Genomic DNA, 17,411 nt, shown 5'->3' with positions numbered 1-17,411 from the left:
CTGTATGGCTTATTTCACTTAGCATAACACTCTCCAGTTCCATCCACGTTGCTACAAAGGGCCATATTTCATTCTTTCTCATTGCCACGTAGTACTCCATTGTGTATATAAACCACAATTTCTTTATCCATGCATCAGTTGATGGACATTTAGGCTCTTTCCATAATTTGGCTATTGTTGAGAGTGCTGCTAGAAACATTGGGGTACAAGTGCCCCTATCTGGATGCTCTATTTCTACAACGTCTTGATAATTTTCCCCTTCCTCTTCTCCAGTGTCCTGGCACTGCTTCAGTGCAGACCCTTATCACCTCTTTTCTCGCACATTATATTGAATATCAAAATACCACCTCCAGCCCCTTCCCAACTCACCAAACCCAATTTATTCTATGCTCTGCTTTGACATTAATCTACCAAAACAGAGCCTCAACTATGCCCCTGCTTTGTTCAAAATAGGCAGCAGAGAGACACGGAAGGCACAAGGGCCAACCCTGGCATCAAGGCCTTCCAGGATGTCACCCAAGACTCCTCCCCTTCATGTACTGTTGGTCCGACTCTGTGCCTTATCATTATGTGAACACAGCTGATACTCTTTGCTCTATCTCTTGGCACATCCATCTACAATCAAATGACTATATATATGTGGGGTTTTAATAAAAAGGTCTTGTGCATTTCTCATTAAGTATATACCTAAGTATGTAATGTTTTTAACACTTATAAATTACTGGATTTGTTAAATTTTTTTCTAATTGCTCATTGCTAGAATAGAAAAATACAATTTGTATTTTGACCTTTTCCCTGCCACCTTGCCATTTGTAAGTCCTAGGAGGTTGTTTGGAGGTTTCTTAATGTTTTCCAAGTAGGTGACCATAATGGCTACAAATAAAGATGCTTTTTGGGAATGCAAGCTGGTGCAGCCACTCTGGAAAACAGTATGGAGGTTCCTCAAAAAACTAAAAATAGAACTACCCTATGACCCAGCAATTGCCCTATTAGGCATTTATCTATGGGATACAGCTGTGCTGTTTCGAAGGGACACATTAACTCCCATGTTTACAGCAACACTATCAACAATAGCCAAAGTATGGAAAGAGCCCAAATGTCCATCAATGGATGAACAGATAAAGAAAATGTAGTATATATACAAAATGGAGTATTACTCGGCAGTCAAAAAGAATGAAATCTTGCCATTTGCAACTACGTGGATGGAACTGGACTGGAGGGTATTATGCTAAGTGAAATTAGTTAGAGAAAGACAAAAATCGTATGACTTCATACATATGAGGACTTTAAGAGACAAAACAGATGAACATAAGGGAAGGGAAACAAAAATAATATTAAAACACACACACACACAAAATAAATAAATAAATATATATATATATATAAACAGGGAGGGGAACAAAACAGAAGAGACTCATAAATAAGGAGAACAAACTGAGGGTTACTGGAGGAGGTGTGGGGGGGGGATGGGCTAAGTGGATACGGGGCAGTAAGGAATCTACTCCTGAAATCATTGTTGCACCATATGCTAATTTGGATGTAAATTTTTTAAAATAAAAAATAAAATTTAAAAAAAATAAAGAAAAAAATAAAGATGCTTTTGCTTCCTCCTTCCCAATCTAAGTATCTTTTATTTCTTTTTCTTTACTTATTACACTGGCGAGGACTTCCAGTCAATGCTAAATGGAAGTGGCTAAAGCAATATCCTTGCTTTATTGCCTATCTTAGGTGGAAAATGGTGAATCTTTCACCACTAAGTATGATGACAGCTGTATATTTTCAATGGATGCTGTTTACCACATTAAGGAGGATTGTGTCCCTCTAGCTTGCTTCAAGTTTGTAAATAAATGTTGAATTTTGTCAAATGCTCTTTTTCTGCATCTACTGAGATGATCGTATGGTTTTTCTTTTTTATTCTGTTGATGTGGTGATTACATTTATTTTTTCATAATAATGGGCTATTTAAAATAATTTTTTTAAGTTTACTTATTTCTAAAGACAGAGTGCAAGTGGGGGAGAGGCGGGGGGGGGGGGAAGGGAGAGAGAGAGAGAAAGAGAGGGAGAGAGAATCCCAAGCAAGCTCTGTGCTGTCAGTGCAGGGCTTGATGCAGGGCTTGAACCCATGAACTGTGAGATCATGACTTGAGCTGAAATCTGACACCCAACCTACTGAGCCACTCATGGCTCCCTACACTATTTTTTAAGGCAATTTTAAGGTGTACAGAAAAACTGAGCAGATGGTGCAGAGTTCCCATATACTCTCTCTGCTTGGGTAAACCCCCAATGGTTTCACCTATTAATAACTGGGTTAGTGTGTTACACTTATTATAGTTGATGAACCAATATTGATACAGTATTAATAAGTAACCTCCATAGTTTACATTTGGATTCTCTCTTTTGAGCTATACAGTTCTATGACTTTTGATAAATGCATAAATGTCATATACCCACCATTATAGTATTATAAAAAATTATTTCACTGCCCTAAAATCCTGTGCCTCACCTATTCATCCCTTCTCTCCTCCTGCTCCCCTTGACAATCATGGATTTTTTTTTTTCTCTTTGAAGGCAACCAAGTTTTCAGTGAATTTTAATTTGGATTTTAAGTGAATCTGGCATATAACAAGAACTGAGTTAAAGATACCTACTATCTACTATTAATAGTAACAATGGAAATAGCATTCTAAGAATATAAAGAATACGAGACCTTTCCTGTATAACGTTGGGGAGGAATAGTGCTAACTCAACCAAATATTCAAAATGATAGCCTCTGCCTTCTCCTAATCAGCACTCCTACCTCCAAACATTTCTTAGTAAAATGCACAAAATTCTTACACATAATAGAAGCAGTGCATTGTTGCAGGTGGGTGATTACCATTATTCACCATCATCACATCATTAGATGAAATTTCAACAACTGCCCAAACAGACAACACACACACACACACAAAAAAAAATCCTTAGAACACAAATTAATGACAAGAGAATCCATGCTGCTGGTGAGCTTTGCAAGATCTAATGCACACTTTGAGGTCAAGTCAGAAAGAAGCAACAAGATGACAGAGTGGCCAGGCATTTGGATCTTCTTGAGAATGGAATCAGGGCAGACAGTTGGCAAAGTGTCTCTGGCAAAGTGGCTCTGTCCATCACTTGCACCTTTTTTCTGCTAAACTAGTGGGTGTCGTTCTGCTCCAATAGACCTTCCTTCCTTCCTTCCTTCCTTCCTTCCTTCCTTCCTTCCTTCCTTCCTTCCTTCCTTCCTTCCTTCCTTCCTTCTCCTCATTCATTAAACAGTCACTCTGGAGCTGCCATGAGTTATGGATACTGTCTCAGGTACACCACACATTTTTAGTGTCTGTAGTTTTGCCTTTTCCAGAATGTCATGTAGTTGGAATCATACAGCATGTAGCCTTTTCAGATTGGCTTCTTTCACTTAGCACTATGCATTTACGGTTCCCCCATGTTTTCCCATGGCTTGGTAATTCATACAGTATTGCGTTGTATGGACATACCACAGTTTGTTTTTCCATTTACTTACTGAAGAACATCCTGGTTGCTTCCAGTTGTTGGCAATTATAAATGAAGTTGCTGTAAACATTCATGAGTAGTTTTTGTACAGATAGAAGTTTTCAGCTCATTTTAGTAAATCTCTAGAAGCAGGATTACACAGCTACATGATAAGAATATGTCTAGCACTGTGATAAACTTCCACACGGTCTTCCAAAGTGGCTATACCACTTTTCATTCTCATCAGCAATGGATGACAATTCCTAGGGCTCTCCTTGTCAGCTTTGGGATTGTCAGATCTCTGGATTTTAGTCATTCTTATAGGTATGCAGTGGCATCTCAATTCCCTAATGACATATGATGTGAAGCATTTTTCATGTCCGTGTTTGCCATCTGTGTATCTTTTTTGGTGAAATGTCTGTTCAGGTCTTTTGCCCTTCTTTTAATTGGGTAGTTCATTTTCTTACTGTTGAAATTTAAGAGCTTTATACACACACACACACACACACACACACACACACACACACACACACATATATTTTTAGGTGGGGTAAGAGTCCTTTAGCAGATGTGTTTTGCAAATATTTCCTCCCAGTCTATGGCTTTCTTTTCATTCTCTTTAAATTTTTTTTTTTTAACGTTTATTTATTTTTGAGACAGAGAGAGACAGAGCATGAACGGGGGAGGGTCAGAGAGAGGGAGACACAGAATCTGAAACAGGCTCCAGGCTCTGAGCTGTCAGCACAGAGTCCAATGCAGGGCTTGAACTCACAGACCGTGAGATTATGACCTGAGCCGAAGTCAGCCGCCCAACCAACTGAGACACCCAGGCGCCCCTTTTCATTCTCTTTAGAGTGCTGTTACAGCAGTGTGTCTTTTAACGAAGTCCCACTAATCAATTTTATTTTTACAGGTCACACTTTAGGTGCTGAACCTAAATGGTCATCAGCAACCCCAAGATCTCTTAGATTTCTCATATGTTAACTTCTAGAAGCTTTATAATTTTGCATTTTATATTTAGGTCTATGATCCATTTTGAATTAATTCTTACGAAGGGTATAAAGTCTATATATAAATTCATTTCTGTGTATGCTGATGTCCAGTTGTCCCAGCACCTCTTTCATATTTCATTTTGGTATTTTCTACTAACCTATCTTCTAGTTATTTAACTCTCTCTTCAGCTCGATCTTCAGCTAAACCCTAAGTTCTTAATTTTGGTTTTGGGTTTGTCAGAGTGAACATTTCTATTGGATTATTTTCCAAATCTGTTTTGTCACTTTTTATGGTTTCTAACCCTCTCCAACATTTTTAAATCTTATCTTTTATCTCTTTAAATATAATAAGCATAGTTATTTTAAAGTTCATGCTTAACAATTTGAACATCTGAAGCATCTGTGGGTCTATTTCTACATTTTATTGTTTCTGCTATTTCCTATTCATGTTACCTTATCTTGTAATGCACCTCTTTCTTTGTCTTTCATTGTGTGCAGACACTGTATTTTTAAAATGGTCTGTGGAATCTTCAGAGATTTGGGATTACATCTGCTTCTTCTGGGTGCCTATAAGAACCTCCATTCTAGGATCGCTTTGATCCATTTTTAGTGCTTGAGATTTCCTGGATCACACAAAGAACTCATAACCACACAGGAATCCATGTGAAGACTGTTTATTTCTATTTCATCTTTATACTCCAGCCAAGGCTGGGTCTCAATCCATTCCGCCAAGCCAAAGTATAAAGAGTTTACCAAGGACTCCACCTCTGGCAAACTCTGAGCTCTAACATTTTTGTCCTCCTCGGCTCCCCAGACCCCATGAGGCTGTCAGAAACACTACTTTGCCTTTAAACTGCTCTGTCTGAATGGGATACACCCAAATACCAGGTTCACTCCTCTACATTTCTACCTTCTCTTAGATCTTGGTTTGGTAATTCTTCACTAACTTGGTATTTCTCCAGTGCCTTCAAGCACAGGTTTTTAACATTAGGTCCAGTCCTAGCTATCCTCGGATCTGCTGAAGTCAGAATGGGACCCTTCATCCTATGACTTCCACAAATATTTTGCCTCTTGTGGCCTTTAACACAATTGACTTTATATTAAATTGTGCATGTTACCCTACCCCCATTAGAATGCTAGGATCAGGTCTCATTCATGCAGTATTCTATTCCCTGCCCAGAACAATTATTTGCTAAATTGAACCAACCAGTCTTTTAAGATTTTGCTAATTTAGCATGTCTGAATCTCACTGTTTTAAATCCATAAAATTTCATGTTTATATAATCATCATTAAAAACACCATTCCCTTTCCAATTTGCTTTCAATATTTCAGTTTCTGCAAGAAAAGACCTTATTTATTTTAATGTCTTTTTTAAAAATATGACTCTATTGTGTCACTTATTTGATTTTAAGGTGATCTTTATAATTCTCAGGTGTGTCTTACAGTATGCATCTATAGATTTCAATGTGGTGATTTAATATTGATTTTATTTTGAAAATTTCATGATACTTCGTAGGAACTATCAACAGAACACCTAGGAAAACCAGTAAGCTCTGGTTTTCCAGAGCTGAATAGAAAGTAACCTAGAAAATTCTTAGGTATAAAGAAATCAGTGATTTTTTTTTTATGTGTTTTTGTGCCTCTTTTTAATTTCACTGTGAATGTGTAGAATTGCTCAGGATTTCGTTGCCTTTTTCTGTGGGGAAAGAATTAAACGTATCACAAGGATGGCAGTCTGTTTTGAAACCTCTAAGATCAAGAGTGAGGGAAGGAAGAGCTGCTTAAGGTCACTCACATCTTTCTGAGTAGCAGAGACACTTTTTTGACTGCAACTTTTAGGGACCATGTCCACATCAATAATTGCTCAGGGAGAACCTTCTAATTCCCCAGATTTGGCCAGACGCCAGTGCTTACATTCCTATAACATCATATATTTCCTCTTTCTTAAAAGATTTCATATTATTTGTTGGATATGTACCTTTGCTGGAGTTGAAACTCCTAAGTGCCAAGGACAATTCCTATATCTCCTTCAATAAACATAAAGGGTAACATTTAGCATTTTGCTGAGTTTCCATTACTCTAAAAGCTAAGTTAGACTTGCCTTCATAGCCCTAGATGCAAGTAAGCCAAATCTATTCTGAATTCCTTACCCTCCCCAGCATGTCTTAGATTCTGACCAGACATTGCGTGTTGGGTGTGTAGCCTGTCTTGACTCCTTCTCAGGAACCAAAGCTATATAACCAGCCTTATTGGTGAAGGACTGGTTGAATTTCTCCCTCCTTTTGGCACTAAGTGTCCCTTGATACCCAATAAAATACTCACCAGTAACAAAATCAGTCTTCAATTATTCAGGAGTTGATCATTCAGATCCCCTCCTTCTCATATTCTTTTTCCCCACCTACTCTCTAACCCGTAGGTTGCTCACTGGTAAACATACCACTGAAGGCTGGCCAGAGCAAGGAGAACGATTCCAGCCAGTAGACTTTGTGAGGCCCAAGAAACTCCAACGAGAAGCCAGAGTTTGTGGATGGCTTAACGCTACCTGAAAGTCTGGAGAATTTTCCTGATGCTATCAACTACTCTTGGTAGGGCATAGAAAAGATCATCTGTCCCTGTCAGCAATCAATCTAGGCTGTTACCAGTTTTGTCCTTCCATTCTCTAGGTGGTGATTCTCTATGGTCCCAGCTTCTCTGCTTACTCAATGTGTGAATTAAGACACAGTTTCATCTCTCTGAGCCTCATTTCATCATTGATAAAATAGAAACAGTAAGCTGACGGGTTTGCTCTGAGGACCAGAGCATTAATTCCAAGAAAAAAAATAATGTATGAAAGTGCTTTGTAAACGCGGACGGCATTCCAATTTTATATCATTACCGACATTAATTGTTTTTTCATGGTTTAAGTTTTAATGAGAACACCAATTTTTCTTCTCAATGGGAGAGGTATTCCACATGGGTTACTGTGATGGATGAAGTCCTGGATACGTGCACACTTAATATGAGTGTCAAATTCCATTTCAGTGCTTACCTTGGGAGGTTTCCTTAATGATGGAAACAAAAAAATTCAGCAGCAGAAGTAGAAAGGGTTGTCAACACAGCAGCCACATCAGAGGGAAGCAATGAAAAAGAAAAAACATAACGGAAACTCAGCATCTTGGTAACATGGTCTGAGGATACTCTACAAAGATGAGAAGCCAAATTCACTTTGCTGCCTGAAGTGATAAACTATTATATTTACTCAAAAATATATTACAGGCATAATGGGTTTCTTTCCTAGTTTACAGAGAATGGATTCAGTCACTCAGAGGTATTCTTAATGATTCTAAAAATTGCCAACAGAAAAGCATCCAGATAAAGAAAGCATGTACAATCATATTGTACCTGGTCAAACACTTTTAAATTAATTTCGACATTTAAATTTTCTTAAATTGGTGTTACAATATATGTATATTTCCTTTGATAAATATTCTAATTCACATGGGATTTTTTTCCCCATTTGAAAGCCACAGTTCTCAACAATTTTCATGTATTTCATCACTGAAGAGAAACTGAAGAGCTAGCCTCCTCCCATAACCAGCCACACAAGCACATTTTTACATGTTAATTTCCCCCCAAATGACTGGAATTGCCACCTGGAGAAAATTCTGAAAAGCAAACCGTTTTCAAAGTAACAAACCAGTGGGCTGACTTGCCTTGTAAACGTTTTCCATGTATATGAAATTAAAAAGCTGAACTATGATTTTTATAAAATGTGAGCCTCTAGGGGCGCCTGGGTGGCACAGTCGGTTAAGCGTCCGACTTCAGCCAGGTCACAATCTCGCGGTCCGGGAGTTCGAGCCCCGCGTCAGGCTCTGGGCTGATGGCTCAGAGCCTGGAGCCTGTTTCCGATTCCGTGTCTCCCTCTCTCTCTGCCCCTCCCCCGTTCATGCTCTGTCTCTCTCTGTCCCAAAAATAAATAAACGTTGAAAAAAAAAATTAAAAAAAAAAATGTGAGCCTCTGACAGTTCTTAGCCTTCCTGATGTGGGTGTTTTTAATCAGCCTCCAGTATCATCAATACATAAACTGTAAAATTATCGTTAAGTAGAAATGGGGGAGTTTTCCCCGTGGCTTTATTCCTTCTTCACAAGGAATAAGACCTGAAGGATAAGAAAATGGATTTTCCAGGGCACAGGGCATGGAAATCAAAAGGTACAGGCAAAAATAGCACAGTGACCTTTCTCCAGCATTGGGCGCAGCACTCCTCACAGAGCTCTGAGGGCCCCAAATAAAACCCGGAGCTCAGCGGCAAGGAAAGAATGTCTATGCATTCCAAAATCAGGTGGACAATCCAAAGTTTTAAACAGAGGGAAAGAAAACCATGACATTCCATAAAGATGAAGCTTTATCATCTTCTTGAAATTGTATGACTGAGCTTAAAGGATCCTTTACGTCATTACTTCAGACAGGCACAATGGGAATGTGATTTTTTATCGTCAGGTTTTAAAGGGGACCCTATCTAGAAAAACTGGTATTTCTGGCTGCCATCAAGTAAGTGTCAACATTCTATCTACCCTTTCAAGCAGGATAAACATTTATGGATGTTATACTAAAAATGCACGAGTGCTTTTAATCTAAGAAAGCCATGGATCTTTGCTTTGTGCATAAACTTAAAGGTTTCTGCCAAGAAATTTCCTTAAGTGGAACACTGTTATGGAAGGCATCTGTTCTGAGCAGGTAGAACAATAATGAAAACAGTATGCACAGTACTTTTGACTAAACCTTCTCTAATTTTGCTTGCCTTACTTTTTAAAAGCCACTAAATTTTTTTTTAAATGTTTTTATTTATTTTTGAGACAGAGAGAGACAGAGCATGAACAGGGGAGGGGCAGAGAGAGAGGCAGACACAGAATCCGAAGCAGGCTCCAGGCTCTGTTTCACAGAGCCTGATGCAGGGCTCGAACTCACGGACTGTGAGATCATGACCTGAGCTGAAGTCAGATGCTCAATCAACTGAGACACCCAGGCGTCCCTAAAAGCCGTTTAAATCACTGCTTTACTTAACAAAGGACAGACGAGTCACTTGGGTTATAATAAGGCAATCATATGAAACAGCATGGACCAAGTTAATAAAATAAACATTTTATGTGAAGGCTGTGATGAGTCAAGCAATCTAATGGAGGTCGAATGTGCTAACAGGAATCCCAGGGGTCTCTCCAGAGTTTTTGTGTGCTTCTTTCATGCTACAACTGTATGACAATCATCACCAGCAGCAAAGTACCAGTGCTGTTTCGTAGTCAGTAGTATATTCACCCCCTGAGCTGTCTAACAATAAAGCTATCTTATCTTCATTGACATGCCAATATGGTTTGCCTTATTCTTATTAGGAAACCAATCCTGTTTCAGCATTATAAGTATTGCAAAAAATATATATCCCTTTCCCTTAGAAAGACAGCACATCATATAGGAATGACAACATGATTCTGCCACCTTTCTCTGTTCTCTGGGATCACTTAAGAATAAATGGAGACCGGGGAACATGGGAAAATGGGAGGTCACTACATGGACCTGCTGCTACCCAAATTTATTCATCGTTTAATTTAGAATAAAGATCCTTACCAAAGAAGGAAAAGTAAGTCACTTAGTGTACCGAAACTGTACTTCGTTAATCGGTAAACCTTTCTTGAGATGTGAATTAAGAGATGAGCAACTAAGTGATCCTAATTCAGAGCCAACATTTACTACCCCAATCCCCAGAGGCCACATGACATTCTCTGGTAGTCGTGAAGAAAAATTTTTCCATTATGAGTAATACTTGTACTGCAACCAAATATAGTATGTTATCCTTTGCAAAAAACCAATAGGATATTACAACGTAAAGATACAAGTTTTCGCACAAATGTATGAGAAAGGATGAATGACGTAAACCATCTATCAGAAACATAATCAATATTATCTTTTTTTTTTTTTAATTTTTTTTTCAACGTTTTTTATTTATTTTTGGGACAGAGAGAGACAGAGCATGAACGGGGGAGGGGCAGAGAGAGGGGGAGACACAGAATCAGAAACAGGCTCCAGGCTCCGAGCCATCAGCCCAGAGCCTGACGCGGGGCTCGAACTCACGGACCGCGAGATCGTGACCTGGCTGAAGTCGGACGCTTAACCGACTGCGCCACCCAGGCGCCCCAATATTATCTTTTTTAAATTAGGTCTTTGTTGATTGTATCCATAAGGTCTTATCAACAGTTTCATCTAACTCTCAGTAACATCCAGCTTATCGCGGATACCAGCATGGCTCAGAAAGAGGCAACATCCTCAGCCAAGGAAACATTCAATCAACTACAAGAACAACCTCTTCAAACAGACCTCACTGACCTACAGACACAGGCTTGGTTGCTGACTCATCAGAAAATGGAGCATTCCATCGACACTTAGGTAAAAGTATGTGTGTTCCTGACCACTCTCACTGCCCAACTTGTCATTCATTTTGAAAAAGTCCTTGTTTTGGGGCGCCTGGGTGGCTCAGTCGGTTAAGTGGCCGACTTCGGCTCAGGTCATGATCTCGCGGTCCATGAGTTCGAGCCCCGCGTCAGGCTCTGTGCTGACAGCTCAGAGCCTGGAGCCTGTTTCAGATTGTGTGTCTCCCTCTCTCTGACCCTCCCCCGTTCATGCTCTGTCTCTCTCTGTCTCAAAAATAAACGTTAAAAAAATAATAATAAAAAAAATAATAAAAAGTCCTTGTTTTTAGTCATGTGATCCTCTGTAAGTTATCATGAGACTTTTTGTGTGTGTATTCCAAAGAAATAAACTGAACACAATTTGTTTGGAAGCCAGTAAGGTTGTGTTTCTAGATCCCAGGATTTGGAGAGAAAATAAGGAGGTGCATGCCGGGCTGGCACTTAATATACCCTCAATAAATGCTGGCTATTATGTTGACTGCCTCTGTGTGCCAGGTTACCTAAGGATCATATGCAAAACTTAAAGAGTGAAATAAAATAGAATGAGGGGGTTGGACTAGAATGTTTCCAATCCCTTCCTACGCAGGAACTGTTTCACAGTAATGAAACCCTGGTGGGAATTATTTGAGCCATTTCATAATTTTGTACGGTCCATGAAGAAGAAAGGGTTTTCTTTTTTTTTTTTAATTTTTTTATTTTTTTTCAACGTTTATTTATTTTTGGGACAGAGAGAGACAGAGCATGAACGGGGGAGGGGCAGAGAGAGAGGGAGACACAGAATCGGAAACAGGCTCCAGGCTCTGAGCCATCAGCCCAGAGCCCGAAGCGAGCTCGAACTCACGGACCGCGAGATCGTGACCTGGCTGAAGTCGGACGCTTAACCGACTGCGCCACCCAGGCGCCCCGAAGAAAGGGTTTTCTAAATCAAATGTACTATTTTCAATTAGTGAATCATATCAAATTTTTCCCTAACATTTATTATATGTTAAAATAAATGGACTTGATGGGTACTGAGGAGGGCACCTTTTGGGATGAGCACTGGGTGTTGTATGGAAACCAATCTGACAATAAATTTCATATACTGAAGAAAAAATAAATAAATAAATAAATAAATAAATAAATAAATAAATAAGTGGACTTCTCCCCATTTTCCAAAAAAGAAAGAAAGAGGAAAAAAAAGAAACGAAGGAGGGACAGTTCTACATGGATAGTAGCTCTATTTTACAGAACACCAGAGCTGCTTTTCTCTCAGGATAAGCAGGGCAGTGAATCTCTTCAAGGTCACCCACACCAGGTATCTGACAAGTCCTGTCATTTCCATGTCTTTATCCCACTTCTGTCTCCCCAGTCTGCCTGATTAGATTTCCCCACTCTCCAAGACACAGCTCAAAGCTCAACTCAACTGTGTCAAATCCTCAAACGTTGTGTGAGGAGACCACCTTGGCCTTTACCACCTCTGATATTATACCCCAAGGATCTCTATGGTCAAAAAAACAGCTCAGCACTTACCAGCATACATAAAGCCCTTCAGTAATTTTGTCTATATTTGAATCTCCCTGAAAGCAGAGGTCATGCCACATGCTCCTTTCATGACCTCGGCCCTTGATCCTACATATTCATGCAGAATGGAAGGCACTGTAAGAACTCAGAACTAAGTTTTTACATTAGCGAGTTAGACATAATCCAGATGTGAAGATTTTCTTCGATTACCACCACAGTCCCAAAATGTGGGGGCAAAGACTGCTCGCATTTAATAGTAGTGAGGACTTCAGCGATTATTAGAAAACGTAGACTCTTTTCAATGACTTATTTAAAAATAGCTATTTCTCTGCACCAGCATTTCATATGGAGAAGTTCAAATCCCATGTTAACAAGGGTCAAACCCTCAAAAGTTGCAGAGGTCAATTAAGTTCAGAAAGGCAGTTTGGTAAGACTAGAGGAGACACACACACACACACACACACACACACACACACACACACACACACACAGAAACAGGACTGTAAGAATAAGGTAGACCTATACTGGGCCAGCTCTTGAAATAAGGAGAGGGTACTTAATTTAACAGGTAGCCCAGACCTGGAAAGTTTAACAAACAAGTGAAACGAAGAAACCAATGAAAGAGTCTATTACAGCAATAACCTAGATAGCTGTTGTTCTTTCCTCATACCTCATGTTGGAAGACTTATGGGAGAAGGAGTCTTCTGTCCATCACTTTTCCCTATCAACTATAGTTAGCGCCTCAGAAGTTAGATGGCCAAAGACTCTAGTGTGCAGGGGCCCTAGCACTAGTCAGCGCTTTGGCAGACAAGACGGATCCGCGTCTTGCTTCTGAAACAGGAAATTCTCTTCCATGTGTGTTTAATTGACTGAATGTCAGAAACTGCCACAACCTCTATCTGAAGATATACAGCTAAATGACATCTGACTCCTGGAGATTAGTCCAAGGATGTGTATTTTATGAAGTCCCTGATCACTTCCACTGTCACATGGAGAACAAAACACAAAGTCACCTAAATTGTCCAAGTACTTTGTTAACATTGTTTATTGAGCACCAATTCCTACGCTGCAAAGTACAGGTGCTCTCTGAGGGGTGTTTCGGGGAATGAGACACGGCCTCTGGCCTCAAGAAGGTTAACACCTTGTGAGAGGGACAGATACATACACAAATAACTGACACTAGCAGACTGTGACTGTCACAGCACAGATGGGAACAAAGCTATATTCGGTCACCAACTATTGAACACCCACTGTGTGCTACTTTGTTGAAGTACAAAGATAAATTAGGGGCGCCTGAGTGGCTCAGTCGGTTGAGCGCCCGACTTCGGCTCAGGTCATGATCTCACGGTTCATGGGTTCGAGCCCCGTGTCAGGCTCTGTGCTGATGGCTCAGAGCCTGGAGCCTGCTTGGGATTCTGTGTCTCCCTCTCTCTGCCCCTCCCCCGCTTGCACTCAGTCTCTGTCTCTCTCTCTCAAAAATAAATTTTAAAAAATTAAAAAATAAACTAGATATGTTGTCTTTCAAACAGTAAACAAAACTTATAGACAGATTACAATACAATGTGATGTGCACAGCAACAGATTCAAAGAGGGTGAGATCGGCTGAAAAAGAGAGGAAGGTTCTCAGAAGAGAAAAACCCTGAGGATAATTTAGAAGGCTAAACAGAGTCACCCACCTGACAAGACAAAGAAATGGCATCCCCATAGGGGGAACTGTCTGTGCACAAAGAATCAGAGCACACGGCCCACTTGAAGACCAGAGATCGTAGGACAGTTGCCAACCTGAGCAGTTTGGGCCGTAGAAGCAGAGACGCTGGGACACAGGATGACACGGGATTGGGGTTTTGTCAAATAGGTGGGTATAAAGGTTCCGCTGCAACCAAGATTCAAACCAGTTTGAAAAAGAGGTTTATAAGCTTGTGTACCAAGTTAATATATCCATGTATTTAAAACACAACAAGCACTCTATGAATGATAAGGGGGCTACATATTCATTTTGAAGAGCCTTTGAAACCTTCTTCACAAAAAGAATGTAAATGTCGGGGCGCCTGGGTGGCTCGGTCGGTTGAGCATCCGTCTTCGGCTCAGGTCACGATCTCACTGTCCGGGAGTTCGAGCCCTACATCGGGCTCTGTGCTGACGGCTCAGAGCCTGGAGCCTGTTTCGGATTCTGTGTCTCCCTCTCTCTCTGCCCCTCCCCTGTTCATGCTCTGTCTCTCTCTGTCTCAAAAATAAACGTTAAAAAAAAAAAATTAAGAAAAAAAAAAAAGAAGAATGTAAATGTCAAAAACATTAAATTCCGTGACAAAGTCTGGTTTGAAAACTTTAAAAAAGAGTTAGCAGGTTGATTATCAAGCTCACAGGAAGCTACAGCAAAATTTTCTGAATGTGCAAAGAAATCAGTTCATTCAATGGAAGTGTTACCAATGAGAGCAGACTTTAATTTTTTAAGTTTATTTATTTTGAAAGAGAAAGAGAGAGAGAGAAAGCAGGGGAGGGGCAGAGAGACAGGGAAAGAGAGCATCCCAAGCAGGCTCCACACTGTCAGCACAGAACCCAATGTGGGGCTCAAACTCATGAACCGCGAAATCATGACCTGAGACAAAGTCCGACGTTCAACCAACTGAGCCACCCAGGCACCCCCTTTGCAATTTCTATAAGAAGTAAAATAGGGTCGTGGTAAAGGGTCACGATTTCGAGCCAGACAACTCTAGCTCTGCCAGCATTTGGCTACGTTGACCTTGGGCAAGTTTATTCAAGCCCTCTGAGCCTCAGTTTCTGTGTCTGTAAAATGGGGAAGCACTCCTTCAGGACCAATGAAGGATGACAGGTGATGGCAAGGCTAACATTACACACAATGGGCGCATGGTCATGGCTCAATAAATGTTAGATGCAAGTGCTGCTGGTACAACAAACAGCTCTCCTGGATGATACATGCAAAATGTCCACATAGCTCAAAACTCAGTTTCCTCTGGGGAAAAGTTCCTGAGAGCTGAAGAATGACAGCACTTTGTGTGTGTGTGTGTGTGTGTGTGTGTGTGTGTGTGTGTGTGTGATAGAGAATATTTATGAACTTAAAAATACGCTCTTGGGGCGCCTGTGTGGCTCAGTCGGTTAAGCGTCCAACTTTGGCGCAGGTCATGATCTCTCGGTTCATGAGTCTGAGCCCCGTGTCAGGCTCTGTGCTGACAGCTCAGAGCCTGGAGCCTGCTTCGGATTCTCTCTGTCCCTCTCTCTCTGATCCTCCCCCACTCACACTCCGTCTCTCTCAAAAATAAATAAATGTTTAAAAATTTTTTTAATTAAAAATAAATATATTTTTAAAAAATACGCTCTTCAAACAGGGAGAACAGAACATTGGTAACTGTTACAGCACAACTAACAGATACATGGATGGTCATTATGTTCTTTTTAGAAGGTTCAAGATGTTCAAAATGTTTTCAATGTTCAGAAATGCATTTCCGAGAAAAAAGAATGCTCAAACATTAAACTGAATACAAAAGGTTCTGAGTCATAGACGTGCTTGCTGTGGAGACGAGAATGACCGTGAGGGTCGACGGCAGTGAGGACCACCGGATGGTATAATCAGAGCCGCCAGATCAGGGGGAGTGGAGACTCTGGACTCTGCAAGGAGCCCCGCCCTTCTGTTGACTCCAGTAAACAGTGATCGAGAACCCTCCAGGGATGCACACTCTCCATGCTGCACTGATTTCTGCCTAGGAGGGCACTTCTAATAAAACAGGATTGTATCTCTAAGGATTGTATCCTCCTTCCTAATGTATAATAAAGGAAGAGAAAGAATAGAAAAAACTCCCCTTAGAGATAATTAGATAAACATGTATAAAGTTGGACACCTTCACAAGCACTAAGCTGTATTAATTTTTCTAGAAAAGAGTCAAGAGCAGGTGCGTAAGTACAAACACTGGGGCACACCTCATCCAGCTGATCACACCTGACGTCTGTTCAAGCACTGGTGCCCTGAACGACAGGGTGAAGAAAACCCCTGACAGCTGGCAAAGTAGCCACGGGAATAATGAGGCGAGGTTTTAAGAGACTCTTCATTAAAAAATGAGCTCATAGGGGCGCCTGGGTGGTGCAGTCGGTTAAGCGTCCGACTTCAGCCAGGTCACGATCTCGCATGTCCGTGAGTTCGAGCCCCGTGTCAGGCTCTGGGCTGATGGCTCGGAGCCTGGAGCCTGTTTCCGATTCTGTGTCTCCCTCTCTCTCTGCCCCTCCCCCGTTCATGCTCTGTCTCTCTCTGTCCCAAAAATAAATAAAAAACGTTGAAAAAAATTTTTTTTAAATAAATAAATAAATAAATAATGAACTCATATTTAAAAACGTGCCATTTATTTTCTCCGTCTATTATGTTGAGGTTATTCACCACAACACTCACTGAAGGACCTAGAAGCACTACTTAAGGACTGGAAAAGCTGGCAGTAAAAAAAAGCAGGGCTCCCTCCGCAGGAGAAACAGAACCCAGGCAGCAAACAGATTTGGTTCCCTTTCCTACAATGGCACCTTGAATTTTCAGGCGAGAACCAAAGAGCAGAATCGCATTACCAATGTAAGATGCACCCTATAGGCCAGATGAATATTTACAGTTCACCACTGAAGTCCACTGAAATAAGAAGAGACAAGGTGATTAAAAACAACAACTGCCATTCTGTTAGTCACTGTTAAAACATTTTCTGCAATAAAGATATAACAACTTTATAATAGAAGCAAAATACTTCTGAAATAAAGTAATAGCAAAAGCTTACAATTACCACTGGAGGATTCGTAATTAATCTGCACTTTACAAATTAATTGCATTATTCTAAAATTCTGAGGATTCTAAAGAATGTCTCAGGGTTGTAAGAGTGGAGGACACAAACACAATCTAATTCTAATCTTTTTATTTTATCATAAAAATTTTTTTTTTAATTTTTTTAATGTTTATTTATTTTTGAGAGACAGAAGTGTGGCACAAGTGG

General features: G+C 40.3%; 1 protein-coding gene across 1 annotated transcript in view; it reads right to left on the bottom strand.

The window, feature by feature from the left end:
* KIF13A (kinesin family member 13A) overlaps positions 1-17,411 on the bottom strand; it is a 270,175-nt gene that overhangs the window by 127,611 nt on the left and 125,153 nt on the right. The window contains exon 5 of the mRNA XM_040460494.1: positions 7,529-7,541. Coding sequence (XP_040316428.1) covers positions 7,529-7,541 — 13 coding nt within the window. The remainder of the gene's footprint in view (positions 1-7,528; positions 7,542-17,411) is intronic.

The sequence above is a fragment of the Herpailurus yagouaroundi genome, unplaced genomic scaffold, assembly GCF_014898765.1.
Source record: "Herpailurus yagouaroundi ecotype Mexico unplaced genomic scaffold, PumYag 250, whole genome shotgun sequence".
Taxonomy (NCBI): domain Eukaryota; kingdom Metazoa; phylum Chordata; class Mammalia; order Carnivora; family Felidae; genus Herpailurus; species Herpailurus yagouaroundi.
Note: the sequence above shows the minus strand (reverse complement) of the source record. Positions and strands in the feature narration are given on the sequence as shown.